Source organism: Aquarana catesbeiana, linkage group LG09 (assembly GCF_042186555.1).
Source record: "Aquarana catesbeiana isolate 2022-GZ linkage group LG09, ASM4218655v1, whole genome shotgun sequence".
NCBI classification, from domain to species: domain Eukaryota; kingdom Metazoa; phylum Chordata; class Amphibia; order Anura; family Ranidae; genus Aquarana; species Aquarana catesbeiana.
In genome coordinates this window covers 3,145,803-3,165,623 of record NC_133332.1, presented here as the reverse complement: position 1 = coordinate 3,165,623, position 19,821 = coordinate 3,145,803, and the positions used below count along the sequence as shown (strand labels likewise).

Below are 19,821 nucleotides of genomic sequence, written 5' to 3'. Positions count from 1 at the left end.
GTCCAGAACAGTGACACGCTGACATTTGGGGGTCCAGAACAATGACACCCAGACACTTGGGGGTCCAGAACAATGACACCCTGACATTTGGGGGTCCAGAACAATGACACACTGACACTTGGGGGTCCCAGAACAATGACACACTGACACTTGGGGGTCCAGAACAATGACACACTGACACTTGGGGGTCCAGAACAATGACACACTGACATTTGGGGGTCCAGAACAATGACACACTGACACTTGGGGGTCCAGAACAATGACACCCTGACACTTGGGGGTCCAGAACAATGACACCCTGACACTTGGGGGTCCCAGAACAATGACACCCTGACACTTGGGGGTCCCAGAACAATGACACCCTGACACTTGGGGGTCCAGAACAATGACACCCTGACACTTGGGGGTCCAGAACAATGACTCCCTGACACTTGGGGGTCCCAGAACAATGACACCCAGACACTTGGGGGTCCAGAACAATGACACCCTGACACTTGGGGGTCCAGAACAATGACACCCGGACACTTGGGGGTCCCAGAACAATGACACACTGACACTTGGGGGTCCAGAACAATGACACACTGACACTTGGGGGTCCAGAACAATGACACTCTGACACTTGGGGGTCCAAAACAATAACACACTGACACTTGGGGGTCCCAGAACAATGACACACTGACACTTGGGGGTCCAGAACAATGACACCCTGACACTTGGGGGTCCAGAACAATGACACCCTGACACTTGGGGGTCCAGAACAATGACACCCTGACACTTGGGGGTCCAGAACAATGACACCCTGACACTTGGGGGTCCAGAACAATGACACCCTGACACTTGGGGCCCCCAGAACAATGACACACTGATATAGAGGAATATTATGACTATTGGGGGTTTTATATAAAGGACATACAGGTATTGTGACTTTAGTGGGACACACATGTTACATTGTATATATTTTATTTGGACCCTATAACAATATACCTGCCATGGACCCCTCTATAGTGAACGCTCACATCTCTTCTCCATAATATCAGACCTGGAAACTTCTTTTACTGCCGTCATAAAAACCTGATTTACCGCAGCAAGGTCAGAATCGTACCGGCCGACGGCCCTGCAATGTCTTCACTAGAAACTTATCATTATTATGGAAACATTTTAATCCTGCAGAATCTTCTATCTTTATGGGCCGCTGTGACCTCCGGAGACCCCCGAGCTTAATAGGTGCTACATATCACCGATTCCCTCAACAAGACCTTCCTGATCATAAAAACTCTGAGGTCTTTTCTAGGAGGACCTACCGGAATAATCTGTCCCGGGCCCAAGCCTTCCATGTGTAGAAGGACAAGTCTGGTCACCTCCGATGAGTTCTGCTCGGGTGCCAGTCATGTGTATGTAATGTGCGGAATAAGAGATACGTCCTAAAGAAGGATTATCCAATAATGAGAATCATCACTGAAATGTACTGACAGGACCTTTTTAAGCACTTGAGGGCTCTGAATGTAAGAGATACAGTATCTGACAAAAGTAAGTACACCCCTCACTCACATTTGTGTAAATCTTTTCTTCTATCTTTTCATGTGACAACACTGAAGAAATGACACTTGTCTACAATGTAAAGTAGTGAGTGTACAGCTTGTATAACAGTGTAAATTTACTGTCCCCTCAAAATAACTCAACACACAGCCATTAATGTCTAAACCGCTGGCAACAAAAGTCAGTACACCCCTAAGTGAAAATGTCCAAATTGAGCCCAATTAGCCATTTTCCCTCCCCGGTGTCATGTGACTCGTTAGTGTTACAAGGTCTCAGGTGTGAATGGGGAGCAGGTGTGTTAAATTTGGTGTTATCGCTCTCACTCTCTCATACTGGTCACTGGAAGTTCAACATGGCACCTCATGGCAAAGAACTCTCTGAGGATCTGAAAAAAAGAATTGTTGCTCTACATAAAGATGGCCTAGGCTATAAGAAGATTGCCAAGACCCTGAAACTGATCTGCAGCACGGTGGCCAAGACCATACAGCGGTATAACAGGACAGGTTCCACTCAGAACAGGCCTCACCATGGTCCACCAAAGAAGTTGAGGTCACGTGCTCAGCGTCATATCCAGAGGTTGTCTTTGGGAAATAGACGTATAAGTGCTGCCAGCATTGCTGCAGAGGTTGTAGGGGTGGGGGGGTCAGCCTGTCAGTGCTCAGACCATACGCCGCACACTGCATCAAATTGGTCTGCATGGCTGTCATCCCAGAAGGAAGCCTCTTCTAAAGATGATGTACAAGAAAGTCCACAAACAGTTTGCTGAAGACAAGCAGACTAAGGACATGGATTACTGGAACCATGTCCTGTGGTCTGATGAGACCAAGATAAACGTATTTGGTTCAGATGGTGACAAGCGTGTGTGGCGGAAACCAGGTGAGGAGGACAAAGACAAGTGTGTCTTGTCTACAGTCAAGCATGGTGGTGGGAGTGTCATGGTCTGGGGCTGCATGAGTGCTGCCGGCACTGGGGGGCTACAGATCATTGAGGGAACCATGAATGCCAACATGTACTGTGATATACTGAAGCAGAGCATGATCCCCTCCCTTCAGAGACTGGACCGCAGGGCAGTATTCCAACATGATAACCACCCCAAACACACCTCCAAGAGCACCACTGCCTTGCTAAAGAAGCTGAGGGTAAAGGTGATGGACTGGCCAAGCATGTCTCCAGACCTAAACCCTATTGATCATCTGTGGGACATCCTCAAACGGAAGGTGGAGGAGCGCAAGGTCTCTAACATCCACCAGCTCTGTGATGTCATCATGGAGGAGGGGAAGAGGACTCCAGTGACAACCTGTGAAGCTCTGGTGACCTCCATGTCCAAGAGGGTTAAGGCAGTGCTGGAAAATCATGGTGACCACACAAAATATTGACACTTTGGGCCCAATTTGGACATTTTCACTTAGGGGTGTACTGACTTTTGTTGCCAGTGGTTTAGACATTAATGGCTGTGTGTTGAGTTATTTTGAGGGGACAGCAAATTTACACTGTTATACAAGCTGTACACTCACTACTTTACATTGTAGACAAGTGTCATTTCTTCAGTGTTGTCACATGAAAAGATAGAAGAAAAGATTTACAAAACAGTGAGGGGTGTACTTACTTTTGTGAGATACTGTACATCCTAAAAAAACCTTCTGAATGTAAGAGATACTGAAGTTTTTTTTTAGGAGGTATCTCTTACATTCAGAAGTTTTTTTAGAGATACAGTAAGTCCTAGAAAAACTTCCAAACGTAAGGGATACATCCTAAAAAAATTAGGAGAACGTTCACTGTGCCAAATGCAGTGGCGGCTGGTGCTCAATTTTCTTGGGGGGGAGGGGGGGTGACCCAAGCCAGCCAACCAGCCCCGGTGATCGATCGATCGCCACCCTCCCCATTGCTCAATCGCCGCTCCGCTTGCCCATCGCCCGCCAGCCCAGCAATTACCCCATCCAGGTCGCGGCTTCGGTGGCTTGCCCCCCCTGCGTCTCCTCCCGAGTCCCGGCGGTTGCTTCTCCTTCCGGACAATCAGGACTTTGGACTCGCGGCCAATCAGATCTCAGGACCGGGAGGAGAGAACAGGAAGACGTTGGCGAATATTAATTCGATATTTGTCACGCAATTGGGTGGGCTCGGGGGGCGCAGTGCTCCGGCACTAATCATGTGATTCAAAAATAAAAAACCCCATTGAAATTCATGCGTCCGGCGCCACGCATATAGATTAGGGGCCGGGCGCATGGATTAGGGGGGCTGCGCCCCGTATGCCTGTGAATATTTGAATATTTGGACATTTAAACGTTAAAATGTTATCAAAATCAAAAGGGATGAAGAAATGAAGAAGCTTTTAGGACCTATAGGGACTGGCGGGGGGCGGGGGGTATTCCGCACACTAGAAGTTTTGGATACCTGCGGCGGACAAAGGTCATCAATATAGCGGAGGGGTTTTTTGGGGGGTTTTTTTGCACACGTTTAAAAAATCATTTTAGGCCTGAATCATGATATATCTTCTGAAAGCAGACACCCTGGAGAATAAAATAACGCTGGTGTATGCAGTACTGTATGTGGCCAGAGGTGCGGGGGGCGCCAGTGTATGCAGTACCGCATGTGGCCAGAGGTGCGGGGGCACCAGGGTATGCAGTACTGCATGTGGCCAGAGGTGCGGGGGCACCAGAGACACTCAGTTCCCGAGTGTCTCCAAGTGTCTCCGGTACCCCCGCACCTCTGGCCAAATGCGGTACTGCACACCCCAGCGGCTTGACTCCTGCTCGTCTTGCGAGACAACGCTCGCAAATTGAGTCAGGATTTTTTTTTTTAAATAGTTTGTATTGCGAAACGCTCGTAAACCACATTACTCGCAATCCGAGGTTTCACTGTATATCTCAACAGTAAGCAGGCTGAGCGATTGAAGATGGAATCTACCGTGTTTCAATTGACTAACCCACAAATTTCTACATCTAATATGGATGGGCCAGTGTCTTTATTCAACCTTACCAACTATGGAACTATGCAATAATGTAAAAAAATAAAAAATAAATATTGAACTGAAGATGTATGCTGGCTGGTAATGCACTGTACTTTCCCTTTAAAAAAAAACAAAATCTGGGTTTTCTTCCTGTAAATACCAATCAGGTTGCATCACTCACTTTCCATGAACACGGCCAGCTGATGACTTCTTCCTATGTACAGATCTGGAAAGTGCTGAGTCAGGAGGGAAATATTATGTAACAGAAATATAGAACATTCTGTAGAATCAGTTCTTCCAAACCATGGTGATATTTCCAGTACAGAAGTGATATCAAAGATGGAACACTCATGGTTGGGGCTCAGGTTGAGGTGCAGGTTGGGGTTCAGGTTGGGGCTCAGGTTGAGATGCAGGTTGGGGTTCAGGTTGAGGTTCAGGTTGGGGCTTAGGTTGATGTTCAGGTTGGGGCTCACATTGAGGTACAGGTTAGGGCTCAGGCTGGGGCCCAGGCTGGGGCTCAGGCTGGGGCTCAGGTTGAGGTTCAGGTTGGGTCTCAGATTGAGGTTTAGGTTGGGGCTCTGGTTGAGGCTCAGGTTGGGGCTCTGGTTGGGCTCAGGTTGGGGCTCAGGCTGGGGCTTACGTTAAGGTTCAGGTTGGGGCTCTGGTTGAGGCTCAGGTTGGGGCTCTGGTTGGGCTCAGGTTGGGGCTCAGGCTGGGGCTTAGGTTAAGGTTCCGGTTGGGGCTCCGGTTGAGGTTCAGGTTGGGGCTCTGGTTGGGCTCAGGTTGGGGCTCAGGCTGGTGCTCAGGTTGTGGTTCAGGTTGGGGCTCTGGTTGAGGTTCAGGTTGGGGCTCAGGTTGAGGTTCAGGTTGGGGCTCTGGTTGAGGTGCAGGTTGGGGTTCAGGTTGGGGCTCAGGTTGAGATGCAGGTTGGGGTTCAGGTTGAGGTTCAGGTTGGGGCTTAGGTTGATGTTCAGGTTGGGGCTCACATTGAGGTACAGGTTAGGGCTCAGGCTGGGGCCCAGGCTGGGGCTCAGGCTGGGGCTCAGGTTGAGGTTCAGGTTGGGTCTCAGATTGAGGTTTAGGTTGGGGCTCTGGTTGAGGCTCAGGTTGGGGCTCTGGTTGGGCTCAGGTTGGGGCTCAGGCTGGGGCTTACGTTAAGGTTCAGGTTGGGGCTCTGGTTGAGGCTCAGGTTGGGGCTCTGGTTGGGCTCAGGTTGGGGCTCAGGCTGGGGCTTAGGTTAAGGTTCCGGTTGGGGCTCCGGTTGAGGTTCAGGTTGGGGCTCTGGTTGGGCTCAGGTTGGGGCTCAGGCTGGTGCTCAGGTTGTGGTTCAGGTTGGGGCTCTGGTTGAGGTTCAGGTTGGGGCTCAGGTTGAGGTTCAGGTTGGGGCTCTGGTTGAGGCTCAGGTTGGGGCTCTGGTTGGGCTCAGGTTGGGGCTCAGGCTGGGGCTTAGGTTAAGGTTCCGGTTGTGGCTCCGGTTGAGGTTCAGGTTGGGGCTCTGGTTGGGCTCAGGTTGGGGCTCAGGCTGGGGCTCAGGTTGTGGTTCAGGTTGGGGCTCTGGTTGAGGTTCAGGTTGGGGCTCTGGTTGAAATTCAGGTTGTGGTTCAGGTTGGGGCTCAGGTTGTGGTTCAGGTTGGGGCTCTGGTTGAGGTTTAGGTTGAGGTTCAGGTTGGGGCTCTAGATGAGGTTTAGCTTGAGGCTCTGGTTGAGGTTCAGGTTGGGGCTCTGGTTGGGCTCAGGTTGGGGCTCAGGTTGAGGTTCAGGCTGGGGCATAGGTTGAGGTTCAGTTTAGGGCTCAGGTTGAGATTCAGGTTGGGGCTCAGGCTGGGGCTCAGGTTGTGGTTCAGGTTGGGGCTCTGGTTGAGGTTCAGGTTGGGGCTCTGGTTGAGGTTCAGGTTGCAGTTCAGGTTGGGGCTCAGGCTGGGGCTCAGGTTGTGGTTCAGGTTGGGGCTCTGGTTGAGGTTCAGGTTGGGGCTCTGGTTGAGGTTCAGGTTGCGGTTCAGGTTGGGCTCAGGTTGGGGCTCAGGTTGAGGTTCAGGCTGAGGCATAGGTTGAGGTTCAGTTTGGGGCTCAGGTTGAGGTTCAGGTTGGGGCTCTAGTTGAGGTTCAGGTTGAGGCTCTGGTTGAGGTTCAGGTTGGGGCTCTGGTTGGGCTCAGGTTGCGGCTCAGGCTGGGCTCAGGTTGGGGCTCAGGTTGAGGTTCAGGCTGGGGCATAGGTTGAGGTTCAGTTTAGGGCTCAGGTTGAGATTCAGGTTGGGGCTCAGGCTGGGGCTCAGGTTGTGGTTCAGGTTGGGGCTCTGGTTGAGGTTCAGGTTGGGGCTCTGGTTGAGGTTCAGGTTGCGGTTCAGGTTGGGGCTCAGGCTGGGGCTCAGGTTGTGGTTCAGGTTGGGGCTCTGGTTGAGGTTCAGGTTGGGGCTCTGGTTGAGGTTCAGGTTGCGGTTCAGGTTGGGCTCAGGTTGGGGCTCAGGTTGAGGTTCAGGCTGAGGCATAGGTTGAGGTTCAGTTTGGGGCTCAGGTTGAGGTTCAGGTTGGGGCTCTAGTTGAGGTTCAGGTTGAGGCTCTGGTTGAGGTTCAGGTTGGGGCTCTGGTTGGGCTCAGGTTGCGGCTCAGGCTGGGGCTTACGTTAAGGTTCAGGTTGGGGCTCTGGTTGAGGTTCAGGTTGGGGCTCTGGTTGGGCTCAGGTTGGGGCTCAGGCTGGGGCTCAGGTTGTAGTTCAGGTTGGGGCTCTAGTTGAGGTTCAGGTTGAGGCTCTGGTTGAGGTTCAGGTTGGGGCTCTGGTTGGGCTCAGGTTGGGGCTCAGGCTGGGGCTTACGTTAGGGTTCAGGTTGGGGCTCTGGTTGAGGTTCAGGCAGGGGCGGATCCAGAGTCTAGTCTCGGGAGGGGCACTGCCAGAAAATATTTTTTTTTGGGGTACATCTATCGGGGAAATGGCTGGTGTTGGCGCTTCAATCATCACGGCAACATGGTTGTTATGGTGTCAGGATGATTGAAGCGCATTATTACTATTATTACATTGTTATAAAAAATTAAATAGTTTAACTCACCATAATGCAGAATCAGTGGGAGCCCCGAGTGTGTCACTTGCCACGTCACCTGTCACCAGATGCAGATTGTCACTTGCCACGTCGCCTGCCACATGTTGCGGATTGTCACTTGCCAGGTTGCCTGTCACCAGATGAAGATTGTCACTTGCCACCTGCTAAGGTGGTCTCTTGTGTCCCAGAGACAGGCAGCAGAGAAATGATGTAATCTCTCTGCTGCCGCAGCTGCCTGCATGGTGAGGAGGGAACTGCAGGGATGCAGGGTGGGCGCCGGGCGGTGAGAGATGATGTCATCTCTCTGCTCCCCCGCCCGCCGGCTCCCTGATTGGCCAGCAGCCCACTCACACATCGAGCGGCACCGGCACATCTCATCACCTGAGCCTCCAGGCCAGCCCGCTGTCGCTCTCCTGTGGAGCCGCCCGGCGGCTCTTTCACTTACGGAGCTGCTCGCCGGCTCTGACACCTACGGAGCCGCCCGGCGGCTCTCTCGCCGGCTCTCTGACTTTGACTCACCCGCATTTCTCGGAGGGGGCAATTGCCCCATTGCCCCCCCCCCTGGATCCGCCCCTGGGTTCAGGTTGGGGCTCTGGTTGGGCTCAGGTTGGGGCTCAGGCTGGGGCTCAGGTTGTGGTTCAGATTGGGGCTCAGGCTGGGGCTCAGGTTGTGGTTCAGGTTGGGGCTCTGGTTGAGGCTCAGGTTGCGGTTCAGGTTGGGGCTCTGGTTGAGGTTCAGGATGCGGTACAGGTTTGGGCTCAGGCTGGAGCTCAGGTTGTGGTTCAGGTTTGGGCTCAGGCTGGAGCTCAGGTTGTGGTTCAGGTTGGGGCTCAGGCTGGAGCTCAGGTTGTGGTTCAGGTTGGGGCTCAGGCTGGAGCTCAGGTTGTGGTTCAGGTTGGGGCTCTGGTTGAGGTTCAGGTTGTGGTTCAGGTTGGGGCTCTGGTTGAGGTTCAGGTTGCGGTTCAGGTTGGGGCTCTGGTTGGGCTCAGGTTGAGGTTCAGTTTGGGGCTCAGGTTGAGATTCAGGTTGGGGCTCGGGTTGAGGTTCAAGTTCAGGTTGGGACAGTGGCTGCTGGTGCTCAAAATTTTTTGGGGGGGCGCAAACAAACTGAAAAATACATAAACCTGTGCAGCCAACCTGTGAAGCTCTGGGGAACTCCATGCCCAAGAGGGTTAAGGCAGTGCTGGAAAATAATGGAGGCCACACAAAATATTGACACTTTGGGCTCAATTTGGAGATTTTCACTTAGGGGTGTACTGACTTTTGTTGCCAGCGGTTTAGACATTAATGGCTGTGTGTTGAGTTATTTTGAGGGGACAGCAAATTTACACTGTTATACAAGCTGTACACTCACTACTTTACATTGTAGACAAGTGTCATTTCTTCAGTGTTGTCACATGAAAAGAGAGAAGAAAAGATTTACACAAATGTCACTGAGGGGTGTACTTACTTTTGTCAGATACTGTGTATAGTTTTGTTAAATTCAGTTAAATCCGTTCAGTTAGTATTCAGAATTTGTATTCGGGATTTGTTTTAGGTCTTTTTCAAAATTTCATTGAATTTTTTTTTTTTTTTTTTCAACTCGTTCGAATTGATACATTTTGAATCGGTCGAATCGAAAAATTTTCATTTTTTCGATTCGCAGGTGGAAACAAACAAAAGAAAAATCTTCATCAAATGATTCCAATTACTTTTTAGATCACCTTTTGGCTTAACAAAGAAAAAAAAAACAGCAATTATTTCCAAACGGTGCTTCTAATATCACACCCGGGGCTTCCATTTCAGAAATATGTTTACAGTTCGAATTCGATTGAAGTTCGATGTAAAATTGGATTCGAATTTCCCAAATTTTGACAAATTTCGTTTTGGTTATTCGGAGAATTCGGTAAACGTTGTTTATACCGTATTTCGGGTATTCGGATATATCCGAGTCTCCGAATAATGAAAAATTAATCCGAATATTTACTCGAAACGAACCGCACAAGTTTAATAAATAAATGAGATGTGTGTTTGTATAATATATATATATATATACAGTATATACACCACACAGGCATACGGTATATATTGTCTTGTATATTTTTAGTACTGTGATTTGTGGTGATGAGTTTCAGATCCACACTTTGTGTCACCAGCTCAGCAGAGTTTTGCTGTCTTGACACAATTAGTTCCTCTTCCCGTTCTCACATTTCTTATATGAGGTCTAGCACAGTAGTGCTGCTGCGGCCGTCCTCTTCCTGCATTCATTGTCTGCATCTGCTGCCACTTTCCATAAATCAAACACATTTATTCACATCTTCAGTTCGATCTTCAGCTACTTAAGGAGCAGCCGCCGTCGTTCTACGGCGCTAAATTGACGTTAAATATCGTTATGGCAGCAGCTCCCATAACCCCGGTATTTTTAAAAATGGCGGACTGTCCTCTTCCAGACAAATGTGGTCTCAGCGGCGGGCCCCCCCCCCTCTCACCGCTTTCTTGCCGTCTCCACCGCTTACCGGAGCCGATCGTTTCCTCTCCCCTCACTGCCTGGAGGCCGAGTGAGGGGAAGACGGCCCCCTGATCGACTTCATAGCATTGGAGGGCGGAAGCGACATCAAACGTCCGATTATTCGTTATGATCGGCATTCATAACTTCGGATAAATTCGTATTCGTTACATTCAGTAACGGGCAAATTTGAAAGGAAATTTCAATAACTATAATTTAATAGTTTATAGTTTATTATATTTTTTTTATTATTATTATTATTGTTATATAATAATAAAAAAAAAACTATAATTATAGTTATTAATTTAATTATAATTTGAAAGGAAATTCCAATACCTATAATGTAATAGTTTATAGTTTACTATAGTTTATTATTATTATTTAATAATAAAAAAAACTATAATTATATTTATTAATTGAATTATAATTTGAAAGAAAATTCCAATACCTATAATTTAATAGTTTATAGTTTATTATAGTTTTATCATTATTATTATTATTATTTAATAATAATAATAATAATAAAAACTATAATTATAGTTATTTAATTATAATTTGAAAGGAAATTCCAATACCTATAATTTAATAGTTTATAGTTTTTATTATTATTATTATTATTATTATTATTATTATCATAATTATTATTATATAATAATAAAAAAACTATAATTATAGTTATTTCATTATAATTTGAAAGGAAATTCCAGTACCTATAATGTAATAGTTTATAGTTTATTATAGTTTATTATTATTATTTAATAATAAAAAAAAAACTATAATTATATTTATTAATTTAATTATAATTTGAAAGGAAATTCCAATACCTATAATTGTATAGCTTATTATAGTTTTTATTATTATTATTATTATTATTATTATTATTATTATTATTATTATTATTATTGTTATTATTTATTAATAATAATAATAATAATAATAATAATAATAATAATAATAAACCTATAATTATAGTTATTTAATTATAATTTGAAAGGAAATTCCAATACCTATAATTTAATAGTTTATAGTTTTTATTATTATTATTATTATTATTATTATCATAATTATTATTATATAATAATAAAAAAAAACTATAATTATAGTTATTTCATTATAATTTGAAAGGAAATTCCAGTACCTATAATGTAATAGTTTATAGTTTATTATAGTTTATTATTATTATTTAATAATAAAAAAAAAACTATAATTATATTTATTAATTTAATTATAATTTGAAAGGAAATTCCAATACCTATAATTGTATAGCTTATTATAGTTTTTATTATTATTATTATTATTATTATTATTATTATTATTATTATTATTATTATTATTGTTATTATTTATTAATAATAATAATAATAATAATAATAATAATAATAATAAACCTATAATTATAGTTATTTAATTATAATTTGAAAGGAAATTCCAATACCTATAATTTAATAGTTTATAGTTTATTATAGTTTATTATTATTATTTAATAATAAAAAAACTATAATTATATTTATTAATTTATTTATAATTTGAAAGGAAATTCCAATACCTATAATTGTATAGTTTATTATAGTTTTATTATTATTATTATTATTATTATTATTTATTAATAATAATAATAATAAACCTATAATTATAGTTATTTAATTATAATTTGAAAGCAAATTCCAATACTTATAATTGAATAGTTTATAGTTTATTAGAGTTGTTTTATTATTATTATTTAATAATAATAATAATAATAATAATAAAAACTATAATAATAGTTAATTTAATTAGAATAGAAAATCCAAAAAACAAAATTATCTGAATGTAATGGATTCATTAAACTTGTAGGTTGAATCATTTTTCGATATTTTGAATTTTTGGATTTGCGTTCTTTTAGTTTTTGTATGCATGCAACAAAAGAGTCTTTCGTTCATTTGGATATTTCCGAATATTCAGAATTTCATTGAAAAAGGAATTTGGAAGGAAATGAATTGCACATGTCTAGTTGTGAGCTGATTGCACACACACACACAGATCAGCCTCGTGTGGTCACACACGTTCTCTGACACTTCCTGGACGCACACGGCGCTCCTCTGTCACAATCTTCTGACCATTTTGTTGTCTCACTTCACTTTTTTTCTCTGTCTTTACTCATCACATGCTGATCGTTATTCATTTTATGTTTTGCAGAGAGCGACGGACACGATCGGGGGAGACACTGAGAGGTAATTCATCGTCCTTATATTCTGATTGGAGTTCTGAGCTCCCCATCCGAGGTCTATGGGGGGGTCACAGCTGTCATTGGATTTTATGGTGGTTTCAGCTTTCTGGGGATCAGATTTATAAACGTTCGGCTTCTGAAATCTGTCCGATCCGATATAATGACTCCTCACTAATAGAAGACGATATTCCTGAGAACCGCACAACGCCGTCATTTACTGTAAATACGGAATATATATCAATTATCATCACATAACCTGTGGGTGCTGCATGTGTGCTCTGTGATGTGTATTATGTGTGCTCTGTGATGTGTATGATGTGTGCTCTGTGATGTGTATGATGTGTATTATGTGTGCTCTGTGATGTGTATGATGTGTATTATGTGTGCTCTGTGCTGTGTATGATGTGTGCTGTGCTGTGTATGATGTGTGTTATGTGTGCTCTGTGCTGTGTATGACGTGTGTTATGTGTGCTCTGTGCTGTGTATGATGTGTGTTATGTGTGCTCTGTGATGTGTATGATGTGTGTTATGTGTGCACTGTGATGTGTATGATGTGTGTTATGTGTGCTCTGTGATGTGTATGATGTGTGCTCTGTGCTGTGTATGATGTGTATGATGTGTGTTATGTGTGCTCTGTGATGTGTATGATGTGTGCTCTGTGATGTGTATGATGAGTGTTATGTGTGCTCTGTGATGTGTATGATGAGTGTTATGTGTGCTCTGTGATGTGTATGATGTGTGTTATGTGTGCTCTGTGATGTGTATGATGTGTGTTATGTGTGCTCTGTGATGTGTATGATGTGTGTTATGTGTGCTCTGTGCTGTGTATGATGTGCGTTATGTGTGCTCTGTGCTGTGTATGATGTGCGTTATGTGTGCTCTGTGCTGTGTATGATGTGCGTTATGTGTGCTCTGTGATGTGTATGATGTGTGTTATGTGTGCTGTGTATGATGTGTGTTATGTGTGCTCTGTGCTGTGTATGATGTGTGTTATGTGTGCTCTGTGATGTGTATGACATGTGTTATGTGTGCTCTGTGATGTGTATGATGTGTGTTATGTGTGCTCTGTGATGTGTATGATGTGTGCTCTGTGATGTGTATGGTGTGTGTTATGTGTGCTCTGTGATGTGTATGATGTGTGCTCTGTAATGTGTATGATGAGTGTTATGTGTGCTCTGTGATGTGTATGATGAGTGTTATGTGTGCTCTGTGATGTGTATGATGAGTGTTATGTGTGCTCTGTGATGTGTATGTTGTGTGTTATGTGTGCTCTGTGATGTGTATGATGTGTGCTCTGTGATGTGTATGATGTGTGTTATGTGTGCTCTGTGATGTGTATGATGAGTGTTATGTGTGCTCTGTGATGTGTATGATGTGCGTTATGTATGCTCTGTGATGTGTATGATGTGTGTTATGTGTGCTCTGTGCTGTGTATGATGTGTGCTCTGTGCTGTGTATGTTATGTATGCTCTGTGTTTTATGTACTGTGAATTTTGTGTGTTCTCTGTGTACAATATATGCTGTGTGTTTTAGGTACCGTGCATGCTCTGTGCTTTGTATCCTGTATATGTTCTGCAGCAAGTATGGTGTGTGCTCTGTGCAGTGTGAGATGTGTATTTTCTGTGTTGTATATGTTATGTGTTTGCTGTACTCTGTGTGCTCTGTGTTTTATGTACTGTGTATGCTCTGTATGGTGCATTGTATGTGTGCTCTGTGTACCGTGTATGGGATGTGTGCTCTGTGTATGCTGGGTGTGCTCTGTGTACTGTGTATGCTGGGTGTGCTCTGTGTGCTCTGTGTACTGTGTATGCTGGGTGTGCTCTGTGTATGCTGGGTGTGCTCTATGTGCTGGGTGTGCTCTGTGTACTGTGTATGCTGGGTGTGCTCTGTGTATACTGGGTGTGCTCTGTGTACTGTGTATGCTGGGTGTGCTCTGTGTATGCTGGGTGTGCTCTGTGTACTGTGTATGCTGGGTGTGCTCTGCGTACTGTGTATGCTGGGGGTGCTCTATGTACTGTGTATAGGATGTGTGCTCTGTGTATACTGGGTGTGCTCTGTGTATGCTTGGTGTGCTCTGTGTACTGTGTATGCTGGGTGTGCTCTGTGTACTGTGTATGCTGGGTGTGCTCTGTGTACTGTGTATGCTGGGTGTGCTCTGTGTACTGTGTATAGGATGTGTGCTCTGTGTATACTGGGTGTGCTCTGTGTATGCTGGGTGTGCTCTGTGTACTGTGTATGCTGGGTGTGCTCTGTGTATACTGGGTGTGCGCTGTGTATGCTGGGTGTGCTCTGTGTACTGTGTATGCTGGGTGTGCTCTGTGTACTGTGTATGCTGGGTGTGCTCTGTGTATACTGGGTGTGCTCTGTGTATACTGGGTGTGCTCTGTGTACTGTGTATGCTGGGTGTGCTCTGTGTATACTGGGTGTGCTCTGTGTATACTGGGTGTGCTCTGTGTACTGTGTATGGGATGTGTGCTCTGTGTATTGTGTATGGTATGTGTACTATGTGTGCTCTGTATGCTGGGTGTGCTCTGTGTATTGTGTATGGGATGTATGATGGATGTGCTCTGTGTATTGAATCCTTGTGAGGAATGGGGAGGGGGTGTCATTAACCCCCCCTCATTCCGGGTCCTGATTTGGCTCCACCCCCCAATCCTGAGATTCCGGGAAGGATGGGATGGATGGAGGATGATGGGATGGAGGATGATGGGATGGAGGATGAGATGGATGGAGGATGATGGGATGGAGGATGGGATGGATGGAGGATGATGGAATGGAGGATGGGATGGATGGAGGATGATGGGATGGAGGATGATGGGATGGAGGATGAGATGGATGGAGGATGATGGGATGGAGGATGGGATGGAGGATGATGGGATGGAGGATGATGGGATGGAGGATGAGATGGATGGAGGATGATGGGATGGAGGATGAGATGGATGGAGGATGATGGGATGGAGGATGAGATGGATGGAGGATGATGGGATGGAGGATGATGGGATGGAGGATGATGGGATGGAGGATGATGGGATGGAGGATGATGGGATGGATGGAGGATGAGATGGATGGAGGGTGATGGGATGGAGGATGGGATGGATGGAGGATGATGGGATGGAGGATGGGATGGATGGGATGGAGGATGGGATGGATGGAGGATGATGGGATGGAGGATGATGGGATGGAGGATGGGATGGATGGAGGACGATGGGATGGAGGATGATGGGATGGAGGATGAGATGGATGGAGGATGATGGGATGGAGGATGGGATGGATGGAGGATGATGGGATGGAGGATGGGATGGATGGAGGATGATGGGATGGAGGATGATGGGATGGAGGATGGGATGGATGGAGGATGATGGGATGGAGGATGGGATGGATGGAGGATGATGGGATGGAGGATGGGATGGATGGAGGATGATGGGATGGAGGATGATGGGATGGATGGAGGATGATGGGATGGAGGATGATGGGATGGATGGAGGATGGGATGGATGGAGGATGATGGGATGGAGGATGGGATGGATGGAGGATGATGGGATGGAGGATGATGGGATGGAGGATGATGGGATGGAGGATGATGGGATGGAGGATGGGATGGATAGAGGATGATGGGATGGAGGATGAGATGGATGGAGGATGATGGGATGGAGGATGGGATGGAGGATGATGGGATGGAGGATGATGGGATGGAGGATGAGATGGATGGAGGATGATGGGATGGAGGATGAGATGGATGGAGGATGATGGGATGGAGGATGAGATGGATGGAGGATGATGGGATGGAGGATGATGGGATGGAGGATGATGGGATGGAGGATGATGGGATGGAGGATGATGGGATGGATGGAGGATGAGATGGATGGAGGGTGATGGGATGGAGGATGGGATGGATGGAGGATGATGGGATGGAGGATGGGATGGATGGGATGGAGGATGGGATGGATGGAGGATGATGGGATGGAGGATGATGGGATGGAGGATGGGATGGATGGAGGACGATGGGATGGAGGATGATGGGATGGAGGATGAGATGGATGGAGGATGATGGGATGGAGGATGGGATGGATGGAGGATGATGGGATGGAGGATGGGATGGATGGAGGATGATGGGATGGAGGATGATGGGATGGAGGATGGGATGGATGGAGGATGATGGGATGGAGGATGGGATGGATGGAGGATGATGGGATGGAGGATGGGATGGATGGAGGATGATGGGATGGAGGATGATGGGATGGATGGAGGATGATGGGATGGAGGATGATGGGATGGATGGAGGATGGGATGGATGGAGGATGATGGGATGGAGGATGGGATGGATGGAGGATGATGGGATGGAGGATGATGGGATGGAGGATGATGGGATGGAGGATGATGGGATGGAGGATGGGATGGATAGAGGATGATGGGATGGAGGATGAGATGGATGGAGGATGATGGGATGGAGGATGATGGGATGGAGGATGGGATGGATGGAGGATGATGGGATGGAGGATGAGATGGATGGAGGATGATGGGATGGAGGATGGGATGGATGGAGGATGATGGGATGGAGGATGATGGGATGGATGGAGGATGATGGGATGAAGGATGATGGGATGGATGGAGGATGGGATGGATGGAGGATGATGGGATGGAGGATGATGGGATGGAGGATGGGATGGATGGAGGATGATGGGATGGAGGATGGGATGGATGGAGGATGATGGGATGGAGGATGATGGGATGGATGGAGGATGATGGGATGAAGGATGATGGGATGGATGGAGGATGGGATGGATGGAGGATGATGGGATGGAGGATGATGGGATGGAGGATGGGATGGATGGAGGATGATGGGATGGAGGATGGGATGGATGGAGGATGATGGGATGGAGGATGATGGGATGGATGGAGGATGGGATGGGATGGAGGATGATGGGATGGATGGAGGATGGGATGGGATGAAGGATGATGGGATGGATGGGATGGGATGGATGGAGGATGATGGGATGGATGGAGGATGGGATGGGATGGAGGATGATGGGATGGATGGAGGATGGGATGGGATGGAGGATGATGGGATGGATGGAGGATGATGGGATGGATGGAGGATGGGATGGGATGGAGGATGATGGGATGGATGGGATGGGATGGATGGGATGGGATGGATGACGTCTCTCCTGTCATCTATTCAGTGATAAGATCTCCATAATCTGCAGACAGACGTCTGATTGTAGATGGAGAGAATCTCCGCATAGGAAGCGGACGGCACTTCCTGTCACCATGAACAATATTTTGTGATCAGTGGAGAGCGGTGTGGTCTGTACAGAGTGGAGAGCGGTGTGGTCTGTACAGAGTGGAGAGCGGTGTGGTCTGTACAGAGTGGAGAGTGGTGTGGTCTGTACAGAGTGGAGAGCGGTGTGGTCTGTACAGAGTGGAGAGCGGTGCCGGCTGTACAGAGTGGAGAGCGGTGCCGGCTGTACAGAGTGGAGAGCGGTGTGGTCTGTACAGAGTGGAGAGCGGTGCCGGCTGTACAGAGTGGAGAGCGGTGCCGGCTGTACAGAGTGGAGAGCGGTGCCGGATGTACAGAGTGGAGAGCGGTGTGGTCTGTACAGAGTGGAGAGCGGTGTGGTCTGTACAGAGTGGAGAGCGGTGCCGGCTGTGCAGAGTGGAGAGCGTGTGGTCTGTACAGAGTGGAGAGCGGTGTGGTCTGTGCAGTGTGGAGAGCGGTGCCGGCTGTGCAGAGTGGAGAGCGGTGTGGTCTGTACAGAGTGGAGATGCGGTGCTGGCTGTGGAGAGCGAGCCGGCTGTGCAGAGTGGAGAGCGGTGCCGGCTGTGGAGAGTGGAGAGCGGTGCCGGCTGTGGAGAGTGGAGAGCGGTGCCGGCTGTGGAGAGTGGAGAGCGGTGCCGGCTGTGGAGAGCGGTGCCGGCTGTGGAGAGTGGAGAGCGGTGCCGGCTGTGCAGAGTGGAGAGCGGTGCCGGCTGTGGAGAGTGGAGAGCGGTGCCGGCTGTGGAGAGTGGAGAGCGGTGCCGGCTGCACAGTAGAGTGGAGGGTCTGCAGAGCGCTCCTCAGTCATTCTATAGAAACATCCGGATAAAAAGGAGACACAAATATCAGCTCTGATCCCAGACATACCAAATACATCCAACACAAGGAGCTCAGGACGTGTCTTCTATGTCCTCTCCTTCTGGGGGCAAATACAGGAGCTGCAAAATACCATCTGACACATTGTTTATAAACATTGATCAGACGGGAGATAGAGAGATACAAAGTAACATTGTTTATAAACATTGATCAGACAGGAGATAGAGAGATACAAAGTAACATTGTTTATAAACATTGATCAGACAGGAGATAGAGAGATACAAAGTAACATTGTTTATAAACATTGATCAGACGGGAGATAGAGAGATACAAAGTAACATTGTTTATAAACATTGATCAGACGGGAGATAGAGAGATACAAAGTAACATTGTTTATAAACATTGATCAGATGGGAGATAGAGAGATACAAAGTCACATTGTAATGACAAAGTTATCGCAGAGTCATTAGGCCTATTGCAGAATGTCGCAATGGCTCTGGTCCAATGGGGGACATAGGGGGGCGGGGTCAGGGCTGAACTGGTTATTATCGCACATGGTCCATGTGTGGCTCCGCCTATAACTGGGAGGTCACTTGTGGGTGGAGTAACCCTTTAATCTTCCTATACAGTCTGATCTGATACATTGTATGGAATGTCGCTCTTCTGACGCGTTTTCTGTCCTCTTCCAGGTATCCGGGTTCTGCGGCGGAGCGTCAGGGAAACACATCGATGAGGAAGGTAATATTCCCGCCGTTCTCTCACCTCATGCAGATTATCGGAGGAATGACGTGACTGAAAATGCTGTTTGCCTGGCTGTGTCAATCAGCAATACTTATTGCAGTGCCTCTGACTTCACTGGCCACATGCTGATTCCGGATCAGGGACTCGGATGGGCTCCTTCACACCACAAAAGAAATCCCCCGGATCCGTTCCGGAAGAATTTCTGCATGCGCGTGTTCGACGCGTTCCGGTGCGTTTTGGATGCGTTTCCGGCTGCTTTCCAGATGCTTTTTTTTTTTCCTGTTTTCTTTTCAGGGTCAGTTCGCACCACATGCGTTTCGGGGCTTTTTATTTCTGCATCAAAAATGCATAGAAGGTTACGTGGTCTTCTATGGTTCACAGCGGTGCCCGCAGTTCCAGTGCGTTCCGGTTCCAGAGAAAAAAAAAGAACACGCTGCATTCTTCCTGCACAGAGCTGCACTGGAGCGCAGGTAAAGCGCGTCAAAAAAGCCCCGGAACGCATCAGAAACGCGCCAGACCCCCCCGATACAGCGAAAAGCAAAGGCGTCAGGATTAGACATGTGCAATTCGTTTCGTTCCGAATTCGTTTTTTTATGAATTTTGAAAAATTTGTTCATTCAGAAACATTCGAAATTAACGAAAACCTGTTTGGACGAATTTTTCAGATTATTCATAAATTCGATCATTCAAAAATTCTTCAATTTGTAAATTCGAAAATCCGAAATAATAATAAGTATTACATTCTAGGTGTTGGAATTTCCTTTCATATTTGGCTGTTTAGTGAACGGAAGGAATTTCTCCGAA

The 19,821-nt window shown here is 46.5% G+C and overlaps 1 protein-coding gene across 1 annotated transcript in view; it reads left to right on the top strand.

Moving 5' to 3' along the window:
* The window catches only part of LOC141107389 (connector enhancer of kinase suppressor of ras 2-like), a gene marked incomplete in the record, with an annotated part of 546,558 nt that overhangs the window by 454,559 nt on the left and 72,178 nt on the right, over positions 1 to 19,821 (top strand). The window contains 2 exon segments of the mRNA XM_073598089.1: positions 12,176 to 12,210; positions 18,966 to 19,014. Coding sequence (XP_073454190.1) covers positions 12,176 to 12,210; positions 18,966 to 19,014 — 84 coding nt within the window.